This window comes from Megascapheus bottae, chromosome 22 (genome assembly GCF_031878675.1).
Source record: "Megascapheus bottae isolate mThoBot1 chromosome 22, mThoBot2.hap1, whole genome shotgun sequence".
Taxonomy (NCBI): domain Eukaryota; kingdom Metazoa; phylum Chordata; class Mammalia; order Rodentia; family Geomyidae; genus Megascapheus; species Megascapheus bottae.
The window spans coordinates 34648051-34671038 of NC_143530.1; the positions used below are offsets into that span (position 1 = coordinate 34648051).

Here is a 22988-nt window from a genome sequence, read left to right on the forward strand (position 1 = left end):
AAGGCTAAAATTTAAAGCATAGCCCACCACCTGATGTATTTGATTCAGTCAAAGAAGATTTTTGTTTGGCACCTGATTTGCAGCTAGTTAGTAACACATGTTGTAAGCTTTCCAAAAATAGGGTCTTTGGTCAGGAAGATGTGAAAATGTGCATATTTTAAATCTCACTGAGCTAGGATTTGTTTTTAAATGTCATGTAACATAATTTGCAATAGTTCACCTTATAATTTCAGTCCACCCAGAACACTCTACTTGCTAGCCCCGACAGTTGTTGAGCTCTCTGCTTCCATCACATTACATTGTATCACAAAGACCCGGACTGTATAAATGGGCATGAAGCATGGTAAGTGCAGGGCATGGTGGCATGCACCTCTCATCCCAGTGATGGTAGAAACAGGACTAGCACAACCTTCATATGAGGCTGGCCTGAGAAGGAAGTGGAGACCCTATCCAGAAAAGAATAAAAGCTGAAAGAGCTGGGACATGGCTCACATGGTAGAATAAAAAAGCCACCTGCCTTGAAGATTGACCCAAGTCCTAGCGACTCATTGAATCCTTTCAGTAATTTCATAAGTTCATCTCTTTGCTACTTGCCTAATACAGGACCCACTCTAAGAAGAGTGCTACGACACAGTGGAAAGAGCTCAGCCATAGCAAAGTACTAGTAATAATAGTATATTACTGTGAGACCAGACCTCAGTTGTCTTATCTCTAAGGTGGGAACTACAGTTCTTACAGTGTAATTATTTATGAGGATAATATTAATGAAAAGCATTTTTCATAAGATAAGCACCAAATAAACATTTCTTCAACTAGGATTGGAAGGTTTACAAGAGACTTCCTCTCCTCCTCATCTTCTCTTTCTTATTGTTTCGAGTTTTAATTCACAATAAACAGAGGAAGACTTTTTGTTTATTTTCCTTCCCCAAGTATTTTATATGGTAAAAAATATCAAATTAAGCCTTGTGAGTGCTGAGAACATCTTCTCTTCCAGTGAAATTGTCAGAAGCCAGCATCATGTAATGGATTTGTGAAGATCCATTGAGATTAATTTCAACTTGTTGCACTTGTTGAGAAACTGTTTTATGTCTGAATTGTCTTGAGATTTTTGACCCCTCCCGTTATCCCCCTTGGATAGTGGAGAAATTAAGAGCTGTGGACTTAAGAATGAAGGTCATTCTTCAGAAACTACATCCTGATGAATGAGGGTGACATACCGCAGTAGTTAGAGGAGTAAAACTCTTCATGCTAAAACAAAATAGATCTTAAGACCCTCACAGGCTTTCAGTAACACCAGGAAATAGAGCCCCTTTTGTGGTTGTTTTACTGCTTCATTTTGAAGCACATGTGATTATGAAATGAATTAGTCACATTAGTCCTAATTTATTTTTATTTTTAAATTGTCTTTAAGTAGTTGTACAAAGGTAGCCCCATTAAATTGAAGCAGTTTATGAATATAATGCACCTTGACCAATGTCACCCCTTGAGCATTCTTGCTCCCCACTTCGCCCCACCCCTTCCCTTACACTTATTACTTTTGTGATATAGGCAATGCATTATCCCCAGATACTCCTAATTTAAATGACCAAGAAAATATAGACAATTCCCAAAGGAGCCACACCAAAATACAGTCAAGCAAACACAGAAATTAAAAGAGTAGGACAATTCTATCCTTAGTAGTATGTAAGCCTCTGTACCTACAATACAGCTGAAATGAAGTGTGATCCTGTGACTCCAGTCAGACACAGACGGGCATCAGCATTAAGCTGTATAAATGAAGAGATCAAACCCGTCATGAGACAAGATGGTATAGTCACACAAGTTTACCAGATTTTTTTTTCATAAATGGATCCAAATAACATCTGAGAAAAACATAGGATAAGTTAAGTCCACCATTGGGATTTTCCCCTTGAAGTGTTATAAATGTTGTGGACCGGACTGGTCAAGCAATGCACTTCCTTATTCACTGATACATGTAAGTCTAGCATGCAGCGACATATTCCCTTCTTTTCCCAGTCTCAAGTGGGATAGGAGATAATTCTTCACATTGCGACTTAGAGTGGCTGAAAGAACAGGCCTCTAATGGACCCTAAATAACAAAACTATTTTAATACAAACCCCCAAATCAGCAGATTTTAAATGATAGAAAGCTAAAAGCCCTCCAGTGCCAACTCTAACCACAACTTAAGAATTACATTTCAAAGGTGTTTCTATGAGAACTTTCAAATGAGGCTTGCTAGTCAAGCAAAGTATTAAAATGGATATAGAGAGCCAAAAGTGAATTCACCAACAAGGGGAAAAGATTCCTAGAATTTTATTTTGCACGTAAAGTGTAGCAGGGAAAGGGGCGGGGGGACCTGCTAAAAACAGAATGACGGTTTCAGTAGAAACCTCTGCCAAAGCTCTTAGAAATTCCAGAGGCAGTTTTCTTAGTTGCTGGTAAAGATTCAAACATCTGTCAGTGATCAAGGAGACTGGCTGTCACTGTCTTGGTATAGACAACGTCACCCACACTAGCTACCTAAGAGCTAGGAGAGAAAAATGGCCTTAGTCAAATTCAATCATTCTTTACCTAGGTATAAATTTCTAATGTGGTCTGTTGTCAAAGGATTTCAGAGCATTGAAACAACATGAACACACACCCAAGGATTCTGGGATACAAAAATAATAACAACAAAACCCAGACAGACTTTCTTCTGGAGTTCCTTTGCCTTGAGGAAGATCTGCAGGATGGAATAGCCTGAATCTTTCAAATTAATTCCTAGAAGCAAAGACAAAGATGTGTGTGGGGGCCAGGAGTTTGCCCTAGTGGTAGAGTTTTGCCTAGCGTGCACGAAGACCTGGGTTCAATTCCTCGGTTCTACATACATAGGAAAAGCGAGACATGGTGCTGTGGCTCAAGTAGCAGAGTGCTAGCCTTAAGGATAAAGCCCAGGGACAGTTTTCAGGCCCTAAGTTCAAGCCCCAGGACTGGCAAAAAAGATGTGTGTGTGAGAAAAGACAGAGAGACAGACAGAGAGACAGACAGACAGACAGACAGACAGACAGACAGACAGACAGATAGATAGTCCAACTTCCCCTAAGGGAGGGGTCAGCACCCCTGGTCATTCTCCCCTTTATGATGGACCCAGATGTCTGAGTGGTGTCAGCCTGCCCGTAGGTTTCTTCCAACCTCCCAGATCCCAAGTCAGATGCAATCTCCTATACCTGTGGCTGACCCTTTTGTACTTTTACAATTTATACAGGCCCTGATTCTCAAGCAATCTGGCACTACACATTAGTCTGGGAAAGCACTGAACAAAATGTTCCGAATGTCTGTTCTGTTTCTCCAGGATGACAGGGTAAAGCCAGTGAGTCAGGCCCCAAGATAACTCTTTCCTTGTTTGCTAGGGATCTGCTCCCAGCAGTATAGGAGAGTAAAGTGTATAATGGAGTGGATGCTTCGATGTGGAGAGGGGGTTATATGAGGGCATCAGAGGTCTGGAGTGAGGATATTTGCTAGCCGGAGATGGGTAGTGGTTTTTTTGTTTTATTATTTAGGGTAGGGAAGCAGTGTTGACACAGAGGGTCTGTACAGTAGAGAATTCCTCCAGAATACTGGCTGGATGGAGATTGGAGTCACCTGAGAAAAGATCTGGCTAGAGGGATAGACTCCAAAGCCAGGTTACCTGGGTTCAACTCTACTCATGTCCCTGAGGAGCTGCGGACCCTGGGGAATTTCTTCAGCACCTGTGCTTTAATTTTCTCATCTATAAAGTGGGAATAACAGTGCTATTTCTCAGCAAGAGCTCGGTGCCTGATATACATCAAAGCCAATTTACAACACCAGGAGTTGGAAAAACAAAAATATCTTGTACGATCAACTGGCATGGAGGCTGGCGAAGGTTTTTAAGGGGTGGGGTCCTCATATCTGTCTCTCCAGTCATTTGGGAGGGAGGGAGAAGCTGCTTTATTGACCAGATGGAGAGAAGGAGGACTTCTAAGGTTCTCTGGTACAGGTATAAATGGTCCTTGTGGCTCCTCTCAAGTTGCATGTTTCTTCTTTTTTTTTTTTTTTTTTTTTTTTGCCATTCCTTGGCTTGAGCTCAGGGTCTGAGCACTGTCCTTGGACTTTCTCAAGGCTACAGCTCCACCACTTGAGCCTCAGCACCACTTCTGGCTTTTTTTCTGTGTATATGGTACCAAGAAATCTAACCCAGGTCTTCGTGCATGCTAGGCAAGCACTCTACCACTAGGCCAAACTCCCAGCCCCCAACAAGTTGCGTATTGCTTTGGGGGATGAGTTATCCCAATCTAATTGGGAGATTTTGAGCTTATTGATAGCAAAAAGTCATTGATCAGTGAAGGGTTGACTGCTTCTGCTCATGTTCATGTTTGTAAAGTCAGTTCCAAAGCACTCTTGAATACATTCTGCAGGCTTTTCTTGGATCACCGTATGAATACTTTGTTATTGAAAGAATTGCTATCCAGTTATGACCAGTTTCAGTATCTGCCTCAGAGGTTTCTTGTATGAATGACCTCTCCTGTCTAATATATGCCTCATTATCTTGTCAATGTGGTATGTCTTTGTCTGCAGCTGTAACTAAAATACCTGAGGTCAAATAATTGATGAAGAGTAGAGATTCATTTGACTCAGAGTCCCAGAGGCTGGCAGGTCCATATATACAGCCTGGCATCCGTAGATAAGAGGTTTTGCTCTGCCTGTATCCTAAGCAGAGGGAGGATGTCACATGAGGAAACTGTGCATTTGAAAAGACAGACACATTTTGCCCAATACCCAGACTTCTCCCATGCAAGTAATCACCTGCTCCTTTTCTAATGTGTACTCCTATTTTGAGGTCTTAACTTAGAAACACAATGACAGTCTTCCTATTATATTGGTTTTCCTTTCCAAGCTCTGAAACTATTTAAGGCTGTTCTTTACCTTCACATGACTTAAGCTGCTACCTTGGATAGAACAAAGCCTCTAAACAGCATTGCAGAACTCTGCTTCTAGTACTTTGCCTCTGGTTCCTCCTCACAAAAAAAAAAAGCACCTTGCTTTAAAAGCCCATGAAAATGTTGTGCTGTGCTAACGGTTTTAAATTAGAAATCCCCTGTATTTACTGCCATGTTTCTTGGGCTCTGAAATATTATTCTGTTGTATGGAGCCCTGGTTTACTAGAGGTCCTGTGTATGTGGATATTTGTGGGCAGTGTCTAGGTGGTGCATCTGCACATGGCTAACATTTGGAATTAATATTAAGAATTTAATAACATTAGCCAACTGAGTAGCTAAGTTTATAAGCATAAGCCCCCAGCACCCAGCTGTATCTGGTATCTTATACGTGCCAAGTCCCTACTTTGGAGAAGCTGGAAGAAGGAAAAGGAAAAAATAGAATGAAATCTGGCTACTTGTTTCTGAAAACATGCAAGTCCTATAGACATTAGATATATATTGTGGATCTCAAAAAGTTGGTGGGAAGAATTTTTTGAATGTTTTTGCCTCAAAGGAATGATGGCTATTTGAGGAGGTAAACTGTGATTTAAATATTACTCAGTGTATTCAAAATGTCACATGATACTTCCTGTTTTGTGTATCAGCTTAAATTTTTTTTTAAATCTTTTAAAATGTACAAGAGCCAAATGGCAGTGGCTCATACCTATAATCCTAGCTATTCAGGAGAATGAGATTTAAGGACAGTCCTTAAAGCCAGTCTAGGCAGGAAAGTCTATGAGATTTATCTCCAATTAGCCACCAAAAAGCCAGAAGTAGAGCTGTGGCTCAAGTAGTAGAGTGCCAGCCTTGAGTGGAAAAAGCTCATGGACAGTGCCCAAGCCCTAAGTCCAAGCGCCAGTGAGCACATGTGTGCATGCACGTGTACACACACACACACACACACACACACACACAATGTTGGTGGTGAACACTTGAACTGTGGACGAATAACTTGACAAAGGAACAACTGTAGCTACTTGAGTGGAGAAGTGACAAAGAAGCCAGGATTGGTTTGCATAGATTTCCCTCAGTCTCCATTTCCTACCTTCATGGAATAGAGAGGGATTTTTTTTTTTTAATGATGATAATGGAACTCGGGGTCTTGTACTTGCTAGGCAAGTGCTCTTCCACTTGCGCCATACCCAGCCCATTTTGCCTTAGTTTGTTTCAAATCATGGATAATGGTGTTGTACTTCTAACTAAAAATAGACCAATGTATTTCGCCACGTTGACGATGAACTATACAACTTATGATGTGACAGAAAACCTAGCAGGAAGAGTGAGGGAAGGGTTAACTTTGTTCAACAGGAAATGTACTCTTTGCCTGACATCTGTATCTGTAACCTTACAGTTTAACAAAGATTTCTTTTCGTAATAAAAAATAGAAAACTTTAAGAAAGCTATCAATGTAATTCCAACTTGGTTATTTGATAGATATTCCAGTGGAATATCTCTGAATTGGGAAAATAAAAATTGATACAATGTGGAAAATATAGCCACAGCTCACAATCTGGAGAGCTTTTTCTTTGACTTGCATGATTTTTTTGCTAAGCAACCATGAACCCAATGTATATATGTATATTTTTTTTGCTATTCCATGGAGGCAAATTAAAATTTTAGCTGAACTTTCTCATAAACCAGCAATGTTTGGCTTGAAAATAGTTTAATAACCTCATTAGAAAATGCATCCAATCTGTGATTCTGCACAGGTGCATCTTTATATAACCTTTCGGAACATCCAAAATGAACAAAGCCTTGGTGGGGTTTGACAGAAGCTAGTCCTACCAAATCCCTACTTCGAAGTTTGAGCTAAGACAGATATATTCTCCCTCCCTCCTCCCCCTGCAGCCTTTTTCCTCTTTACTAATTTGTTTCTTGTATTTGGACTCTTTATAGAAGAAATCATCATATATTTTCTCTAAGTTAGTTGTTCACGTTTTTCATAAATAGAATCTTTATACTGTGTTTTTTAAAAAAAATTTTGTTGCCTGTTATAAAGGAGCTATACAGAGGGGTTATAGTTACATAAGTCAGGTGAAGAGTACATTTCTTTTTGGACTATGTCGACCTTCCCTTGTTCTCTCACTGTTTTTCTTCCCATTCTTACCCACAAGTTGTATAGTTTATTTTCGGTATACGTCCGGTCAATATCATTGCTGCATTAGTTTACTCTTTAAATGTAATATCTATATTTGCAAAATTAAAATGTCTTTACTCATCTGTGTAAATTAAAGAATAAGAGTACCTATAAAACAAACCTTTGGAAAACACAAAGATTATACTTGTACTATTAATAAAGAAAATCCCATGGTAGTGTGCTGTTTACCCTAATTTCATCATTTAAAGCCGTTTCCATAGTGTAGTTATGCTCAGATTCACCGCACACAATAATTCTCCAACACTTACGTGAAGTGGTTAAGTAGTATTTCTTATGTGGAATTCTCTAGTTTCAAATGTCTTAAAGCCAGACCTCAACTATCTGCTGTGTATCAAATCACTGTGCGGACTTTAAATAAGCCATGTTTCATTCATTCAAGTTTTGTCTTTTAATTTTTATAGCACATCCTCTATTCAAGGCTCAGGACTTTTTTTTGACAATATTTCCCTCCTGTGATTTCTGCCCAATGCCTTTACCTCCCATTCTCACCTACTATGGCCTGTCTCTAAGGTTGTTCATTGCCTTTCTGAACCTTTAACACAATTACAGGATACCATGAAATTAATTTTTTGCCAGTCCTGGGGCTTATACTCAGGGCCTGAGCACTGTCCTTGGGCTTTCTCAAGCCTAGAGCTCTACCACTTGAGCCATAGCACCACTTCCAGCTTTTTTCTATGTATGTGGTACCAAAGAATGGAATCCGGGTCTTCATGCATGCTAAGCGAGCACTCTACCACTAGGCCATCTCCCGGCCCTGTCCTTGGACACTTTTTGCTCAAGACTAGTGCTCTGCCAATTAAGCCAAAGAACCACTAGAAAGCTTACAGAATCCTTATATCAGTCTCTGTATTTAAAAAAATACTTTTATTTAAGGAGTTGAATTGGAAACAATCCATCTTTTAAGCCCTGGTGAAGCTCAGAGGAGATCCAAGTCGATGCCAGCTAACCAGGTTTCTTCATAAAATAGAAAGCTTGATAGATTCACACAATTAAAAAGACTTTCATCATCCATAATGGAGAAAAATGATGTTTCTGCAGTAAAACTACTGTCGATTAATTTTAAAGAAATTGTAGATACGGCCTAATTTTGAAAATAATAAGAAAACATTTCTTTCTCTGAGAATATTGCCTTTCCTTTTTACTTACTACGTTTATGAAAGCTCATGCCTACTTTCTCTCTAAGAAAAAATAAAATCTTATCCCAAAGGATCAAAGGAGGACTTTAGTGTGTGATATTATTTTTGTGGCTTGGGGTCAGAAAATGGCAACTTCTGCAAAAATACTTTAGCTCACAACTAAATACGAGAATTCCAGAGTTTCCTAATTTTCCTCTCTCTGATTTTCATTCAACATGTTAAAATTATGGAGCTCATTGTGTTCTTGCTAGGATGGTTAAAATAATAAACATTGGTGAGGATGTGGAGAAGGTAGGATCCTTATGTGTTGTTGGTGGGAATGTACAGTGGTACCATGTTCTTCCCAGCATATGTCAGTTCCTCAAACCATAAAAGTCATCAGGCATGGTAGTACATATCTGCCATCCCAGCTACAGGAGGGGGCACAGGTGGGAAGATCATGATCTGAAACCAGCCCAAGCAAAGTTAAGAGTCTATCTGAAAAATAAACTAAAAGCAGAAGGACAGGGTTCATGGCTCAGTGGAAGAATGCCTGCCTACCAAATGATAAAATAAAAATAAAATGGTTAGCCAGGCACCTATGGCTCACACCTGTGATCCTAGCTACTCAGGAGGCTGAGATCTCAGGTTCATCATTCAAAGCCAGCACAGGCAGAAAAGTCCCTTGTGAGACTCTTATCTCCCATTAACTGTTCAAAAACTGGAAGTGATAGTATGGCTCAAGTGGTAGACCAGTAGCCTTGAGCACAAAGAGGTTTAGGGGCAGTGCCCAGGCCATGGGTTCAAGCTCCTCCACTGACAAAAGAAAAAAAGAACAAAACAGTGAAGTCCGGCCCTGGTTGCTCACATCTGAAATCCTAGCTATTGGGGAGGCTGAGATCTGAGGATAACGGTTCAAAGCCAGTCCCTCAGTCTTTATCTACAATTAGCCAGCAAAAAGTTAGACATGGAGGTGTGGCTCAAGTTATACAGTGCTAGCCTTGAGTGTAAAAAGTAAAGGAGGAGCATGAACCCTGAGTTCAAGCCCTCTATTATTGTACTAGTTAATTAAATAAATAAATTAATTAAATATGTGCACTGTGTAACATGGGTGAATCTCAAACATATTATGCAAAGTGAAATAAATTAGTCAAGAAAAGACAAGTAATACATGTCTACTTGTAGCTAGTACCTGAAGTAATCAAACTCATAGAGACAGGAAGTAGATCTAGACAGAGGAGGGGAAAACGGTAATTGAGAGTTACTATATGGAGGTACAGAATTTGAGTTTCTCCAGCTGTAAAAAGTTCTGTAGATGGTTGCACAAAGGTACAAATATATTCAACATTACTAACCTATATCACAAATGTTCAGATGGTAAGTCTCACAGAAATTAGTAATTAGTTTCCCTAGTTATCTCTTCCAGGTAATGGCAAAAAAAAACAATCAAGTTGCTAGATCTGTTTTTTTTTTTTTATCACTGTGCCTGTATTATGCTGTACATGTATCCTCAGGCAAGATTTTCTATTAACCTCATGATGAGAGTCAGCACAGTCCCTTTGATGAGTTTGCCAAAAAGAGAACAATAGGGTGAAGGTTTACATTTGCTTTACACACCCTCAAGAATAGCAAATTCCCATCCTGTGCAAATGCTTTATTCCCTCACTCACACCAGTGGAGATTGTTCTAAGAATCAGAATCTGAATTCTGTACCACCACTGCAGCCCAGATCTTTACTTCAATCACCCCAACTCAAATCAAGGGGAGTGCATCACTAGAACTGGGAAACTTTGCTGGATTAGATTATAGGATAAAGTATGTCATTATTTTTTTGCCAGTCCTGGGCTTGAGCTCAGGGCCTGAGCAATGTCCTTGGGCTTTCTCAAGGACAGAGCTCCACCACTTGAACCTCAGCATCACTTCCAGCTTTTTTTTTTTTTTTTTTTGCCAGTCCTGGGCTTGAGTTCAGGGCCTGAGCACTGTCCTTGGACTTTCCTCAAGGCTAGTATTCTACCCTGAGCCACCACATCACTTCTGGCTTTTTCTATGGATGTGATACCGAGGAATCGAACCTGGGTCTTCATGCATGCTAGGCAGGCACTCTACCACTAGGCCAAACTCCCGGCCCTTCCGGCTTTTTCTAAAGTATATGGTACCAAAGGAATCTTTATTAATGTTGATTTTTACATCATATTTTAAATGACAGGTTTAACAAACAAGTGTTCAAGAAGGGAATCTCTATTTACAATCACTGAGACTTAGTATTTAGAACTTAATCAAAATTAGGCTACGTGTTTGTATGTCATAGAAACATATTCATTTTAGAAAATAAAACATTATCTCTATAGAGTCATAGGTTTTTATGTCTATATAGTTATGTTTATATTTCCATTACCATGCATTGGGTATGCAGATATTGAGTCCTCGCTCATGTACTCATTGGATTTAATAGCCACATATTAAGGATACCAGGCACCTTTTGTTCCTTAGATGTTGACTTGTCTCACGCAACATGATTTGCTCTAGATTCATCCACTTCCCTGCAAATGCCATTATTTTATCTTGTCTGTTGGCTATGTAGAATTCCATTGTGTGTATATACCACATTTTCTGTATCCATTCATCTGCAGTAGGGCATCTGGATTGTTTCCATCACCTGGCTATTGTGAATAGTGCAGAGATGAACATAGCTGAGCAGGTGTCCTTATCATATCTTGAGTTATGATGTTCAGGATAGATGCCCAGAAGTGGTATGGCAGGATCGTAGGGAATGTCAATTTCAGTTCTTTAAGAAACCTCATGAGTGCATATGGGAGGTACAACCAATCTCACACTCTATTTCTGATTGAAGCACCTTATCAAGTAAGAGGAGAAGGCCAAAACAGAACAACAGAAAGTATGTATAGCATAAAGAACAGAAGGAGGCCTTGTTAAATTACCTGGCATTTTTCTCAAATTTGGAGGATTCTGTTATTCAGTTAAAATACAGTTTAAAATGTGTTTTAACTTGAAATGGAAAATAAAAATAGAAAATGAATGACTACTGTTCTACTGAACAAATTCTACTAATCACTTTAAACTTTCCCCAAAAAAGGCCATCTCGTGATAGTCCAGATGGCTTCACTAATTAATTCTTTCAAATATTTAATAAAGAAACAGTATCAGTTTTTATGCAGTTTTGCCTGACTCCAGCCAAAAGAATAAAAAATTTGTCACTTGTTTTGAAAGTCTTGATATTGTACCATGTTATCATGGGAGGCTTATAGGATATCTACACTATAGACATAAAAGCTATATACACTCTTAGAAAATTAAATTCAATAATACATTGAAAAGGACAATATTTCACAGATAAGTTGCATTTTTCTTGGGAATGAAGAGTTGGTTTATTTATCAAAATCACTATGATTAATTCTGCCATCAGAAGAAAAGGAAAAATCTTATATCAACTAAGGTGCAGATAAAAACTTAATATTAGTCAAACTCCATTAAAGATTTAAGCAATATAAAAGAGTGAACTTGTGAACTCCAAGGTAACCACTAAGAAATAAATAAGCAAATGAGCTCCACCTATATGTAGGAATTGTATAGGTGTCAAAAATTTCACTCTAAGAAAGACTAATTGATTCTCCTCAATTTAATGCTTGACAATCTAGTCTATATGCTAATAAAGAAAGAAAACTAATGTGTGATTTAAAGAGTAAGCCAGAGCCAGCAGCTTAGGCATGTAACACTAGCTACTATGGAGACTGAGCTTTGAGGATATTAGTTTGAAGCCAACCCATCCAGAAAAGTTTGTATGGATTCTCCACCCCATCCCATCTCCAAAAATACCAGAAAAAAAGCTGAATTTGGAAGCCTGACCAGCCATGAGCAAGCCAGACTAAGATCTCAGATTTGGGGATTGTGGTTTGAAGCCAGCCCAGGCAGGGAAATCTGAGACCAGCACCCAGGCTCCCTGACAGACACTAATAATAACAATAATAGGGAATGACTTCTACAACCAATTTGTATTTGTAAGGTCATACTTGGGGAGTCACATGGCTCGAGTTGCATCTAACTCTGCACTTTGGGGAAATTGCTTCAAGTTGGGATAAATAATAGTGCCAAACTTCTGGAATTGTTATAACGCTTAAAAGTCTGGCATGGAAGACTCAAAGGAACTTAGGCTCAATGGTTTCCCTCATTCGTCATAATCAGTAGAAACCTTGGGCTCTACTAGCAGAGATTTGCAATAGAGCAAAATCTTGATACATAAGGACATATAATGTGAAGCTAATTGAAAGGACCTCCAGGATAGTGAAACAAAAGCCATATAATGAATGATTGTTGTCCTTAATGTACTATGTTGTCTCTCATCTCCTTTGCTGTCCCTTGGTTATCTCATATTGGTATAGTATCTCACTTTGTTACCTGATATATCGGATATATTTGTATTTGGTTATTTGAAATTTGATAGGGAAGGGGGGAAAACCAAGACGGGTGGGGGGTGTGGGGGGGGAAGGGAAACGGGTAGCAAGACATGTGAAAGGGTATCAATGTATGTGAATTAATGCACCTTCTATCTGGCAAATATCATGTAACCCTTTTACTAATTACAATAAAAAAAAGTCTGGCATGGAAAGCACATAGAATATGGTACCTAATGCATGGTGCTGGTTGAATGAACTGAAGCCTTCATATGAAATGTCCTTCAGAGGAGACCAAAGTGCTTCTTTGTATCGACATATGATATGACTATATGTATACTTAATGAATTTTTAAAATTATAGTACACAATTTGAAAATGCAAAGGGAAGGGAAAAACCAAGATGAATAGGAAGGGGTGGGGAGAGGGAAAGTGGGAGAAAAACATGGGAAGGGGTAACCATGTTCAAGAAGTAATGTACCCGCTACCTGATGAATGTAACTGCAACCCCTCTGTACATCACCCCAACAATAAAAAAATTATGGTACACAATTGTTAACAAACTTTATGATTGCTTATAGTAAAAATCAAATTCTTCAATCTGAATTGGGAGTGTAGCTCAGTATTAAGTTATGTACTTAGCACACACCAGGCTCCAGATCCCATCTCCAACACCAAAAAAATTCCCCAAAAGCAAACCTCTCAGCCCTATGCTGCTATCTTTCTCTGTCTCCAGAAAATCTAAGAAGCAAGATTGTTTTTAAGCCCTAATAATACTCACATTGTCTTCTACACTTCATTGCAGCATGGCTGCTCTGAGAGTGAGCAGAGACGCAGGTATCAGAACTTCCATGAACTCAGCACCACAAAACCCATCAAATAAGAGCCTTATTATCTTTTAGGTAACAGGTGGTGGCTGGGCTATGAAGCTGTTCAGAGCAGAATTTCAGATTTCCACTCTTCAGAACTTGAGGCAGTACATGTCTATAAAAAGCAATTAATAATCATCAGGTGTCTGGAATGAAACAATATTGGCTGCATTGGGAAGGATAAACTCACTTTCGGAGTCCTAAATTAATGAATTTTATTTTTATTCCTAGGAGGGGGGTGTTAGAGGCAACAGAGAACACAGTGGAAATGGAAACTGTGGATCTGAGTACAATCACACACATACACACAAAAAAGCTGTTATAACACTGTTACAAGTAATAGAAGTCAGGCCCCAAGCGTGGAGTCTTTGTCTCCAACATCAACACTCCCACCTCATTGCACCCTTCGTCACCCCCAGGTCACCTGTTTCACGTTTCACAGAGAAAAACAAAATCCATTAGGAGAAATGACAGAACAAAATGAAGGTTATAAATGAGGCTTCACATAAATTATTTTTTAGATCTTCATGTTATTAAACATGTTCTATCATAGTCCTGTAACTAGGGGCCAATAAATAAAAGAATTATTTTCCTGACACCTTATAGATCTCACGAGAAGCAAATGATGCATATTCTGTTGGCATTTGATTTGAAGTTTCCTATACAGATGAGAACAGAGAAAGCAAAAATGGAATGTGTGAATTATACGTTCTCAAGGTTCACTTCTCACATGTCTCCTTAGGATGGATTCCTAGAATCATCCATCCTATTTCCAAATTCAGAATATTATTATTATTGTTGTTGTTATCATTTTCTTAAGTAGTTAAGGGGATTTAACTTAGCATGTCAGTTTTGTGGGTACAATGTTTCTGGATTGATGGTACCCATTTTGTCATTCTCCCAATCTCACCCCAAATTTAAAATTCTTACTCAGTAATGTTACTTCTAAAACTTTCTCCTAGATTTGATTTAACCCCAAAGTGTTACTTGCTATAGGTTTTGGAAATGACTAAGTAAATGTAAAGTGCAACCCTTCTGTACTTGACTGACCCGTTTGAAGAAAGAGCCAAAAAAAGACAGGCTGTGCGTTTATTAAATTCTGATCACCCTTTCTGCCATCGACCGGAATTACTTCACCAGCTACCTGTACAGTTTCCATATTCTATGGCTAAGCTTTTTACCCCTTTGGAGTCTATTGATTGCAACAGTAAAAAGAGAAGCAAAATGAACACAAATATCGTTTGAATGTTTTTGTTTAGGCAAGTGGAATGTGAGTTGAAATCCTGGGATCGATGTCCACATAAAATTTGTTTAATGGTTCTAAAGTAAATACTGGGGAACCACAGCAATAAATCAAAATAGGAAATATTGTCAGCACCCATAAGCCCTTAATATCCCTTTTTTGAGGTACTTCCCCATCTTGAAGGTAGCCACTGTCCTGATTTCTTTTTTGCTAGACGCCGGGTTTGAACTTAGGGCCTAAGCACTGTCCTTGGCCTTTTCTCAGGGTAGCACCCTCCCACCTGAGCCACAGCACCACTTCAAGCTTTTTCTATGTGTGTGGTACCAAGGGATTGAACCCAGGTCTTCGTGCATGCTAGGCAAGCACTCTTAACACTGGGCCAAACTCCCGGCCTGACCTGATTTTTATTACAATCCTATCCTTGATTTTCCTTCTAAAAAGTTTCTTATCTTTAAGTAGTTGTATAAAGGAATTGCCATTCAACAAAGCAATTTACGAATACAGTGCATCTTGCCCGGTGTCATCACCTTCAACATTCTCACCTCTCTTTGGCCATCCCTACCTTTTTGTTCTAAAACTTAGATGCCTCTCTAAACCATATAGTTACTTTCGGGGGGGGGGGGGCGCTGTGCAAATGGAATCAGAGTACATGTGTGTTTTTCTCTTGCTTTTTCAGTCATCGTGGCATGTAAAATGTGCTCATGTGTTTCCTTTTCATTGTGACGATTGTGAAACACAGGCAAAAGGGAGATGAGAGAAATGAATCACTACTTCATTATCCCTAAGCTTCAGCTGTATCTGTTACGTGTTTAATACAAACGGCAGAATTAATCACACATGTCTAAAAAGAAACTAAAGAAAATGTCCCATCTAATCACAGACTATTAGTAGAAGAAGCAAAATGAAGACAAATTCCCTAAAACAATTTAATACCCAATCCATGTGTGTATATGTATGCTTAGTTAATCCCCAAACATTTTTCTAGCTTATTCGGAGCCAGTAGTGTATGAGTGTGTGTTAATTGTACAAAAATGATGGATTGTGTTATGACATTTTTAAGTACATTGATCATGTGACCACTCCCATTACCTGTATTTATCCCCAGGTCCTTCCTCCTCTTCTTCCTACTGGTCTGCTTCCTGTTCCCTCATACTCTCCTTTCTTCATGGTTTTTGTTTTTTTTCCCAAGTGTTAACATATGAGAGAAAAGATGTGATAATTGTCCTCCGTTGAGCTTGTTTTGGCTTAACATGATACCTCTAGCTCCATCAGTTTCCTTCTAAAACATGTGGTTTTGTTTTTTAGGGTCTTTTTTCTTTGGTTTATCATAGGGCTTGAACTCACCATCTCAATGCTGTCCCTGAGCTCTTTTGCTTAAGGCTAGCACTCTACCACTTTGAGCCACAGCTTTTTTTTTTCATATATTTTTATTGCAATTAATAGAAGGGTTACATTATATTCGCCAGATAGAAGGTGCATTAATTCGCATACATTGATACTCTTTCTCATGTCTTGGTTCCCATTTCCCTCCACCCGCACCCCTCATCTTGTTTTCCCCCCTTCCCTATCCAATTTCAAATAACCAAATACAAATATATCCAATATATCAGATAGCAAAGTGAGATACTGTAACAATATGAGATAACCAAGGGACAGCAAAACAGATGAGAGATAACATAGTACATTAAGGACAACAATCACTCATTATATGGCTTTTGTTTCTATATCCTAGAGGTCCTTTCATTTAGCGTTATACTATATGGCCTTATGTATCTAGGTTTGCTCTATTGCAAATCTCTTCTAGGAGAGCCCAAGGTTTCTACTGATTATGACAAATGAGGGAAACGATTGAGCCTAAGTTCCTTTGAATCTGGCTTACTTCACTTAATATGATTTTTCCTAAGTCTTTCCATTTCCTAACAAATGAGGCGATGTTGTTCTTTCTGACAGCAGCATAGAATTCCATTGTGTACAAATACCACATCTTGTTGATCCACTCATCAACTCAGGGACATCTGGGTTGGTTCCATATCTTTGCTGTGGTGAATAGTGCTGCAATGAACATCGTTGTGCTAGTGGATTTAGTATGTCCTTGTTTCTGGACAATTGGGTAGATGCCTAGTAGTGGAATTGCTGGGTTATAGGGGAGCTCTATGTTTAGTCTTTTGAGGAACTGCCATACTGCTTTCCATAGTGGTTGAATGAGTTTGCACTCCCACCAACAGTGTAGTAGTGATCCCTCCTGGCCACATCCCCTCCAGCATCTCTTGTTATTAGTTTTCTTGATCCTGGCCATTCTAACTGGAGTGAGGTAGAATCTTAGAGTTGTTTTGATTTGCATTTCTTTTATGACCAGAGATGTTGAGCATTTTTTCATGTGTCTATAGGCCATTTTTGTTTCTTCTTCAGAGAAGATTCTCTTTAAGTCTTTTTTTTTTTTTTTTTTTTTTGCCAGTCCTGGGCTTGTGCTCAGGGCCTGAGCACTGTCCTTGGACTTTCTCAAGGCTAGAACTCTACCACTTGAGCCTCAGCACCACTTCCGGCTTTTTTCTATGTCTGTGGTACCGAGGAATCAAACCCGGGTCTTCATGTATGCTAGGCAAGCACTTTAACTACTAGGCCAAACTCCCGGCCCCTCTCTTTAAGTCTTTGGCCCATCTTTTAATGGGATGGTTGTTACTTTGGAGATTAGTTTTGGAGTGATTCAATTTTTTGAGCTGTTGATGTATTTTAGATATGAGGCCTTTGTCCGTTGTATGGTTGGTGAAGATCTTCTCCCACTCTGTAGGCTTCCTAATTATTTTACTAACTATGTCCTTTGCCCTATAGAAGCTCTGCAGTTTAATGCAGTCCCACTTATCCAGCCTTTCTCTGATTTGTTGTGATTCTTGGTCCTTATTAAGAAAGTTTCGACCTGTGCCAAGGAGGCCTAGTGTATCTCCTATTCCTTCCTGTAAAGTTTTCAGTGTGTCGGCTTTTACCTCGAGGTTTTTGATCCATTTGGAGTTAATTCTAGTGCAGGGTGACAAAGAAGGATCCAACTTTAGTTTTCTGCAGGTGCTTAACCAGTTCTGCCAACACCACATGTTGAGGAGGCTGTCTTTCTTCCATTCTATTTTTTTGGCTCCCTTGTCAGAGATTAGGTGGCCATAGGTCTGTGGTTTAATATCTGGGTCCTCAATTCTATTCCATTGGTCTTCAGGCCTGTTCTTGTGCCAGTACCAAGCTGTTTTGGTCACTATAGCTCTTTAATAGAGTCTAAAGTTTGGTATTGAAATTCCTCCAGCGCTGTTCTTTCTGCTAAGAAGTGTTTTTGCTATACGGGGTCTTCTATTATTCCATATGAAATTTTGGATTGCCTCTTTTATTTCTTTAAAGAATGACATTGGGATATTGATGGGTATTGCATTGAATTTGTAGATAGCTCTTGGCAAGATTGTCTTTTTCACGATGTTGATTCTTCCAATCCAGGAGCATGGGAGGTTTTTCCATTTCCTCAGTTCTGCGTTAATTTCCTTTTCCAGGGTTTTAAAGTTTTCGTCAAAAAGGTCCTTTACATTCTTAGTTAAGCTAATTCCTAGGTACTTTATTTTCTTCGAGGCTATTGCAAAAGGAGTTGCTTTCCTGATTGTTGCCTCGTTCCTCTCACTGTTGGCGTAAAGGAAGGCAGTTGATTTTTGAGGGTTAATTTTATAGCCTGCTACCCTTCCAAAGTTTCGAATCAGCTCAAGGAGCTTGGGAGTTGAGTCTATAAGATTCTTTAAATACAGAATTATGTCATCTGCAAAGAAGGATAGTTTTACTTCCTCTTTCCCTATTTGGATCCCCTTTATGCTTGATTCTTGCCTTATTGCACTGGTTAGGAATTCTAATACTATGTTAAAGAGGAGTGGAGAGAGTGGGCATCCTTGTCTTGTTCCTGATTTTAGAGGAAATGGCTTTAGCTTTTCGCCATTAAGTATAATGTTAGCTGTGGCTTTGTCATACACAGCCTTTATTATACTGAGGAATGTTCCATGCATTCCTAGTTTCTCCAGATGAGCCACAGCTTTGTTGGCTTTAGTTATGACTCAGATAGGTTCTCATAGTTTTGGTTCTATCCAGAGTATTTCCTCAGCTTTACCAAACAGCACTTAGCTGAAAAACGATATATTTTTCTTAGCTCAGTGATCTTCAGAAAAACCCATGACATCCCAATAAGGAATAACAGTTATCATTTGCTATGATGGGACCATGCACTTTCCTCTTTTTGGGTGGGGGTGGGGAGTCAGTTGTGGGGCTTGAAATCAGGGCCTGGGCACTGTCCCTGAGCTCACTCTTTGTAGTAGTGGTCTGCTACTTAAGCCACAGCACCACTTCCAGCTTTTGAGTGGTTAATTGCAAAGAAGAGTATCCCAGGGAAGTGGCAAGGTGGTATAGCCTTGAGCTGAAGAACTTAGGGACAGCACCCAGGCCTAGAGTTCAAGCCCCACGACCAAAAAAAAAAACCCTTAGACCCAGAGCATATCCTAGTGCTCACCTAGCATGCACAAAGCCCTGGGTTCAATTCCTCGGTACCATATACTCAGAACAAGCTGGAAGTGGTACTGTGGCTCAAGTGGCAGGGCACTAGCCTTGAGCAAATGTGTTCAAGGACATGCCCAGGCCCTGAGTTCAAACCCCAGGAGTGGAAAAAATGAAAAAATAAGAAAGAGGTTTTTTTTAAAAAAAGAGTATCCCAATGACTTTTCTGCCTGGTCAAAAATGTGATCATCAGATCTTAGCCTCCTGAGTAGCTAGGGTTACACTATAGCCACCTGCAGTTAGCTCATGCACTTTTCTTTTAAGAGGACTTGTTTTGGCTGGAGCATGGCTCTAGTAACAAAAATAGCATATTTGCCTATCAATTGCAAGGTTTTGATTTCAAGCCTCATACCACCACAAAAGGGAAGAGTTTTCTCAGTTAATACTTACATGTTAGACAATGTTATTATCTGATGATGAGCTGAACCTCAGAAGCTATCGACTCCTTGAGGGCAAGGGCTGTCCTTTATTCTACTCCAGTCCCTTTGACCATGAGCAATGAGTATGGTGGGACAACTAGGATCTGGAAGGCTGACTGGTGGCCTGAGACCATCCACATTCTATTCACATCTTGGGGGTCTTGGACCATCAAGCCCAGGGTGCTGCCTGCCTTCTGCAGCATGTCCTCTTCCTTGTGCCTGTGGTTTGGGGAAGCTCTGGGAATACATTATATTCTTCCATTTATGTGGCTGAGTGCAGGAGACAAAGTATCTCTTTCCAGTTGGGAACTGAATATCTTTATTCAGAAGATCTATAGAAATGTTTTGCTTGAAACCTGTGCTTATCTCCTCCTGCCTAGCCTTTTCTTTACTGCCAGATTTTTCTCTGATCAGACAGAGCATTTGAGCCTCCTGGAGCCAGTCTTCCCGTTTCCACCCCTTGCCTGCGCTCCTTATGCCATTTCATGTCATCCTGTGTGGCTCCTGAAGCTCCTCCCACAGACAGCCTCCGCCCCAGCGTTTCCTCCGCCCACCTTTACTTGTGGACTTCTGTATGAGCAACCCCACTGCCCTTCCTTCTGTGACTTGAAATTCATTCACTTGTGTCTCTAATTTCGTTCAGTTAGCCACTGATGAGTGCAACTGGCCTGGTATTTGTTTTTTCTCTCTCATTCATCTAAGTCATTCTTATTTAAGAAAAGGAGTTCAAATACAACTTACTTTTTCTTTCTTAGTACTAGAGACTGAACCCAAGGCCTGCTATGCAGTAATCCTTGCTCTACCCCAGCCCTTTTTTTGTTAGTTTGATTTTGAGACAGGGTCTTGACAGCTTTACCCAACCTGGCTTCGACTTCTTAATCTTTCTGTACTTGCCTCCTGAGTAACTGGAATTACAGACTTGCATCACTATACCCAGCTCTGCCATTTTGAAAATAATAGGTTCTAAAATATTTCATCAATGATCCTCAGCTGAGCAATACATAAGGATTACCCAGAAATCTATGTGCCACAATTGAGGTGTGTGGTTCCATCTGTGGAATCAGAATAGCTGAGCTGAGGCACCTGTAATTCCCAGATGAGCAAAGTTAACTTGACTAAGTCCCAGAGCTAGTGAGTGACAGAATAAGAATCACCATCCCATGTTCCTTGTTTTGTTTTTGTTTATGTTTTGTTTTTGTTCCTTTTCATAGTCTTTGGACCAAATTGTGTTTAGTGCAGAGGTGTGTATATATCTAATTTCTCTGTATTTGAATTTGTTTAAAGCAGTTCTTCTATTTTACAGTTGGCTTCTTTCCCCCTGAATAACTATGCTTCTGAAAGACATGGCAAGTCTCAGACTCACAAAAGCAACTAAAATAATCTGTCACAGGCTCATACACGGTTTTGATCTGAGACTAAAATATGGACACTGAAGCTGCTCCCTCCCACCTGTACCCCAGACTCCCAGTTGGCTCCTGTGAGCTCTTCATGCTGCCCCCCCCACCTCCGCCATGCCTGCGCTCCACTTCTGCCTCATTGGACACTGTGGTGCCCACTGTTCCCAGAGGGAAGCTTCGCTTCCCTGCATCTGGCTCAGGCACACAGCAGGAGAAGCCATTCATTCTTCCCATGGCTGTACCCATGTGGAACGTGAGAGAAGAAGGGGTGGGCACTCTGATGAATTCACCCACTGCCCCTCCGAGCCCCGGGATGAAAATCCAAAGTGCTTTTTCGAGGGCTACTTTCGCATTAATGCTTTTAGTAATTGCGAAGTGAGAAAATCCTCTATGAATCTGAGCTAGGTCATCCAAAAGCCAATCCTGATTCCAAGGCGGTATCACCCTTGGGAAATTTCGCCTGACCTAGCAGAGAGCTCAGAGCAGAGCTATGTCCTGGTTCTACTGAGTAGCCTGTGACTGGGGTTCTCTGTGCTACAGATTCCTCCACCATAAATCAGGGTTAATTCAACACATAGGCCTACATTATAGGTAACTCAAAGACTGTTTTGAAGATGTAACAAAGTCATCTAATGATACGGTTTATCAATGCTGGGCACTGGTGAGTTGTGGCTATATTCCTAGAGAGATTGTGATCTGAGGATCTTAGTCAGAATCCAACCAAGGCAGACAAATCTATGAGACTCTTCAGTTTGCTAGCAAAATGCTCAAAGTATAGGTATGGCTTAAATGGTAGAAGGACAGTCATGTGTGAGAAAGCTGAGTGAGAACACAAGGTTTTGAGTTCAAGCCTCAGTTGTGGGCACACATACACACACAAATGCACACACACACACACACTCATCATAGTAACCAAAACACATAATACATAACTGGTACATATCATTGGAGATGCATGACTTCATAGAATCTTATGTAAACATCAACTGCAGTACCTATTAACATAAAGATTCTTTGGATTAAAAAATAATATCAGGCCGGGAGCTTGGCCTAATGGTAGAGTGCTTGCCTACCATGCACGAAGACCCGGGTTTGATTCCTTGGTACCACATATATAGACAAAGCCAGAAGTGGTGCTGTGGCTCAAGTGGTGGAGCACTAGCCTTTAGGAAAGCCCAAGGACAGTGCTTATGCCCTGAGTTCACTACCCAGGACTGGCAAAAAAAAATAATAATAATAATAATGAAAAGGTGGGAGGAGGTAACAATGTTGCAGAAGAAAGGTACTCACTACCTTATGTATATAATTGTAATCTCTGTATAACACCCTGACAATAAAATTAATTCTTTTTAAAAAAGCGTTGTTGTTACCTATGGATAACTGCATCTTTATCTCTTGCTTGTAGCTCTGGAAAGGAAGATCTCAATGAGGCAAAGCAGAGAGGAGCTTATCAAGCGAGGGGTCTTGAAGGAAATCTATGATAAAGGTAAGAGACAATCCTCAGACCAGAGGCCAAGGAACACAGGTACTCTTTATGTACTTCTCAGCCTTGAATTTATTTCTCTGCATAACCTCAGTAGAATGCAAGTACTTAAAACTTGATGGTTTGGGAAGAAAAAAAGATGGTAGCAGAGGGTGCTAACGGCACCATTACAGGAGGAAAGCAAGGCTGCCATTTCCTCTGCTTTAGAAGCAAACCACAGGATGCTAAGAAAAATAGCCTGGCTTAAGGAATGAGGTAGGGCTAATGTGTGTCTGCACAGCTGGAGTGAATGTAATTACTTGCACCCATGCTGCCATTGGGGCTCCCCAAAATGCATGCCCCAAATCCAAGAGATC

General features: G+C 40.0%; 1 protein-coding gene across 1 annotated transcript in view; it reads left to right on the forward strand.

Moving 5' to 3' along the window:
• Positions 1 to 22988, forward strand: part of Phactr1 (phosphatase and actin regulator 1) — a 412563-nt gene that overhangs the window by 303964 nt on the left and 85611 nt on the right. Inside the window, 1 exon segment of the mRNA XM_090356490.1 lies at positions 22555 to 22635. Coding sequence (XP_090212616.1) covers positions 22555 to 22635 — 81 coding nt within the window.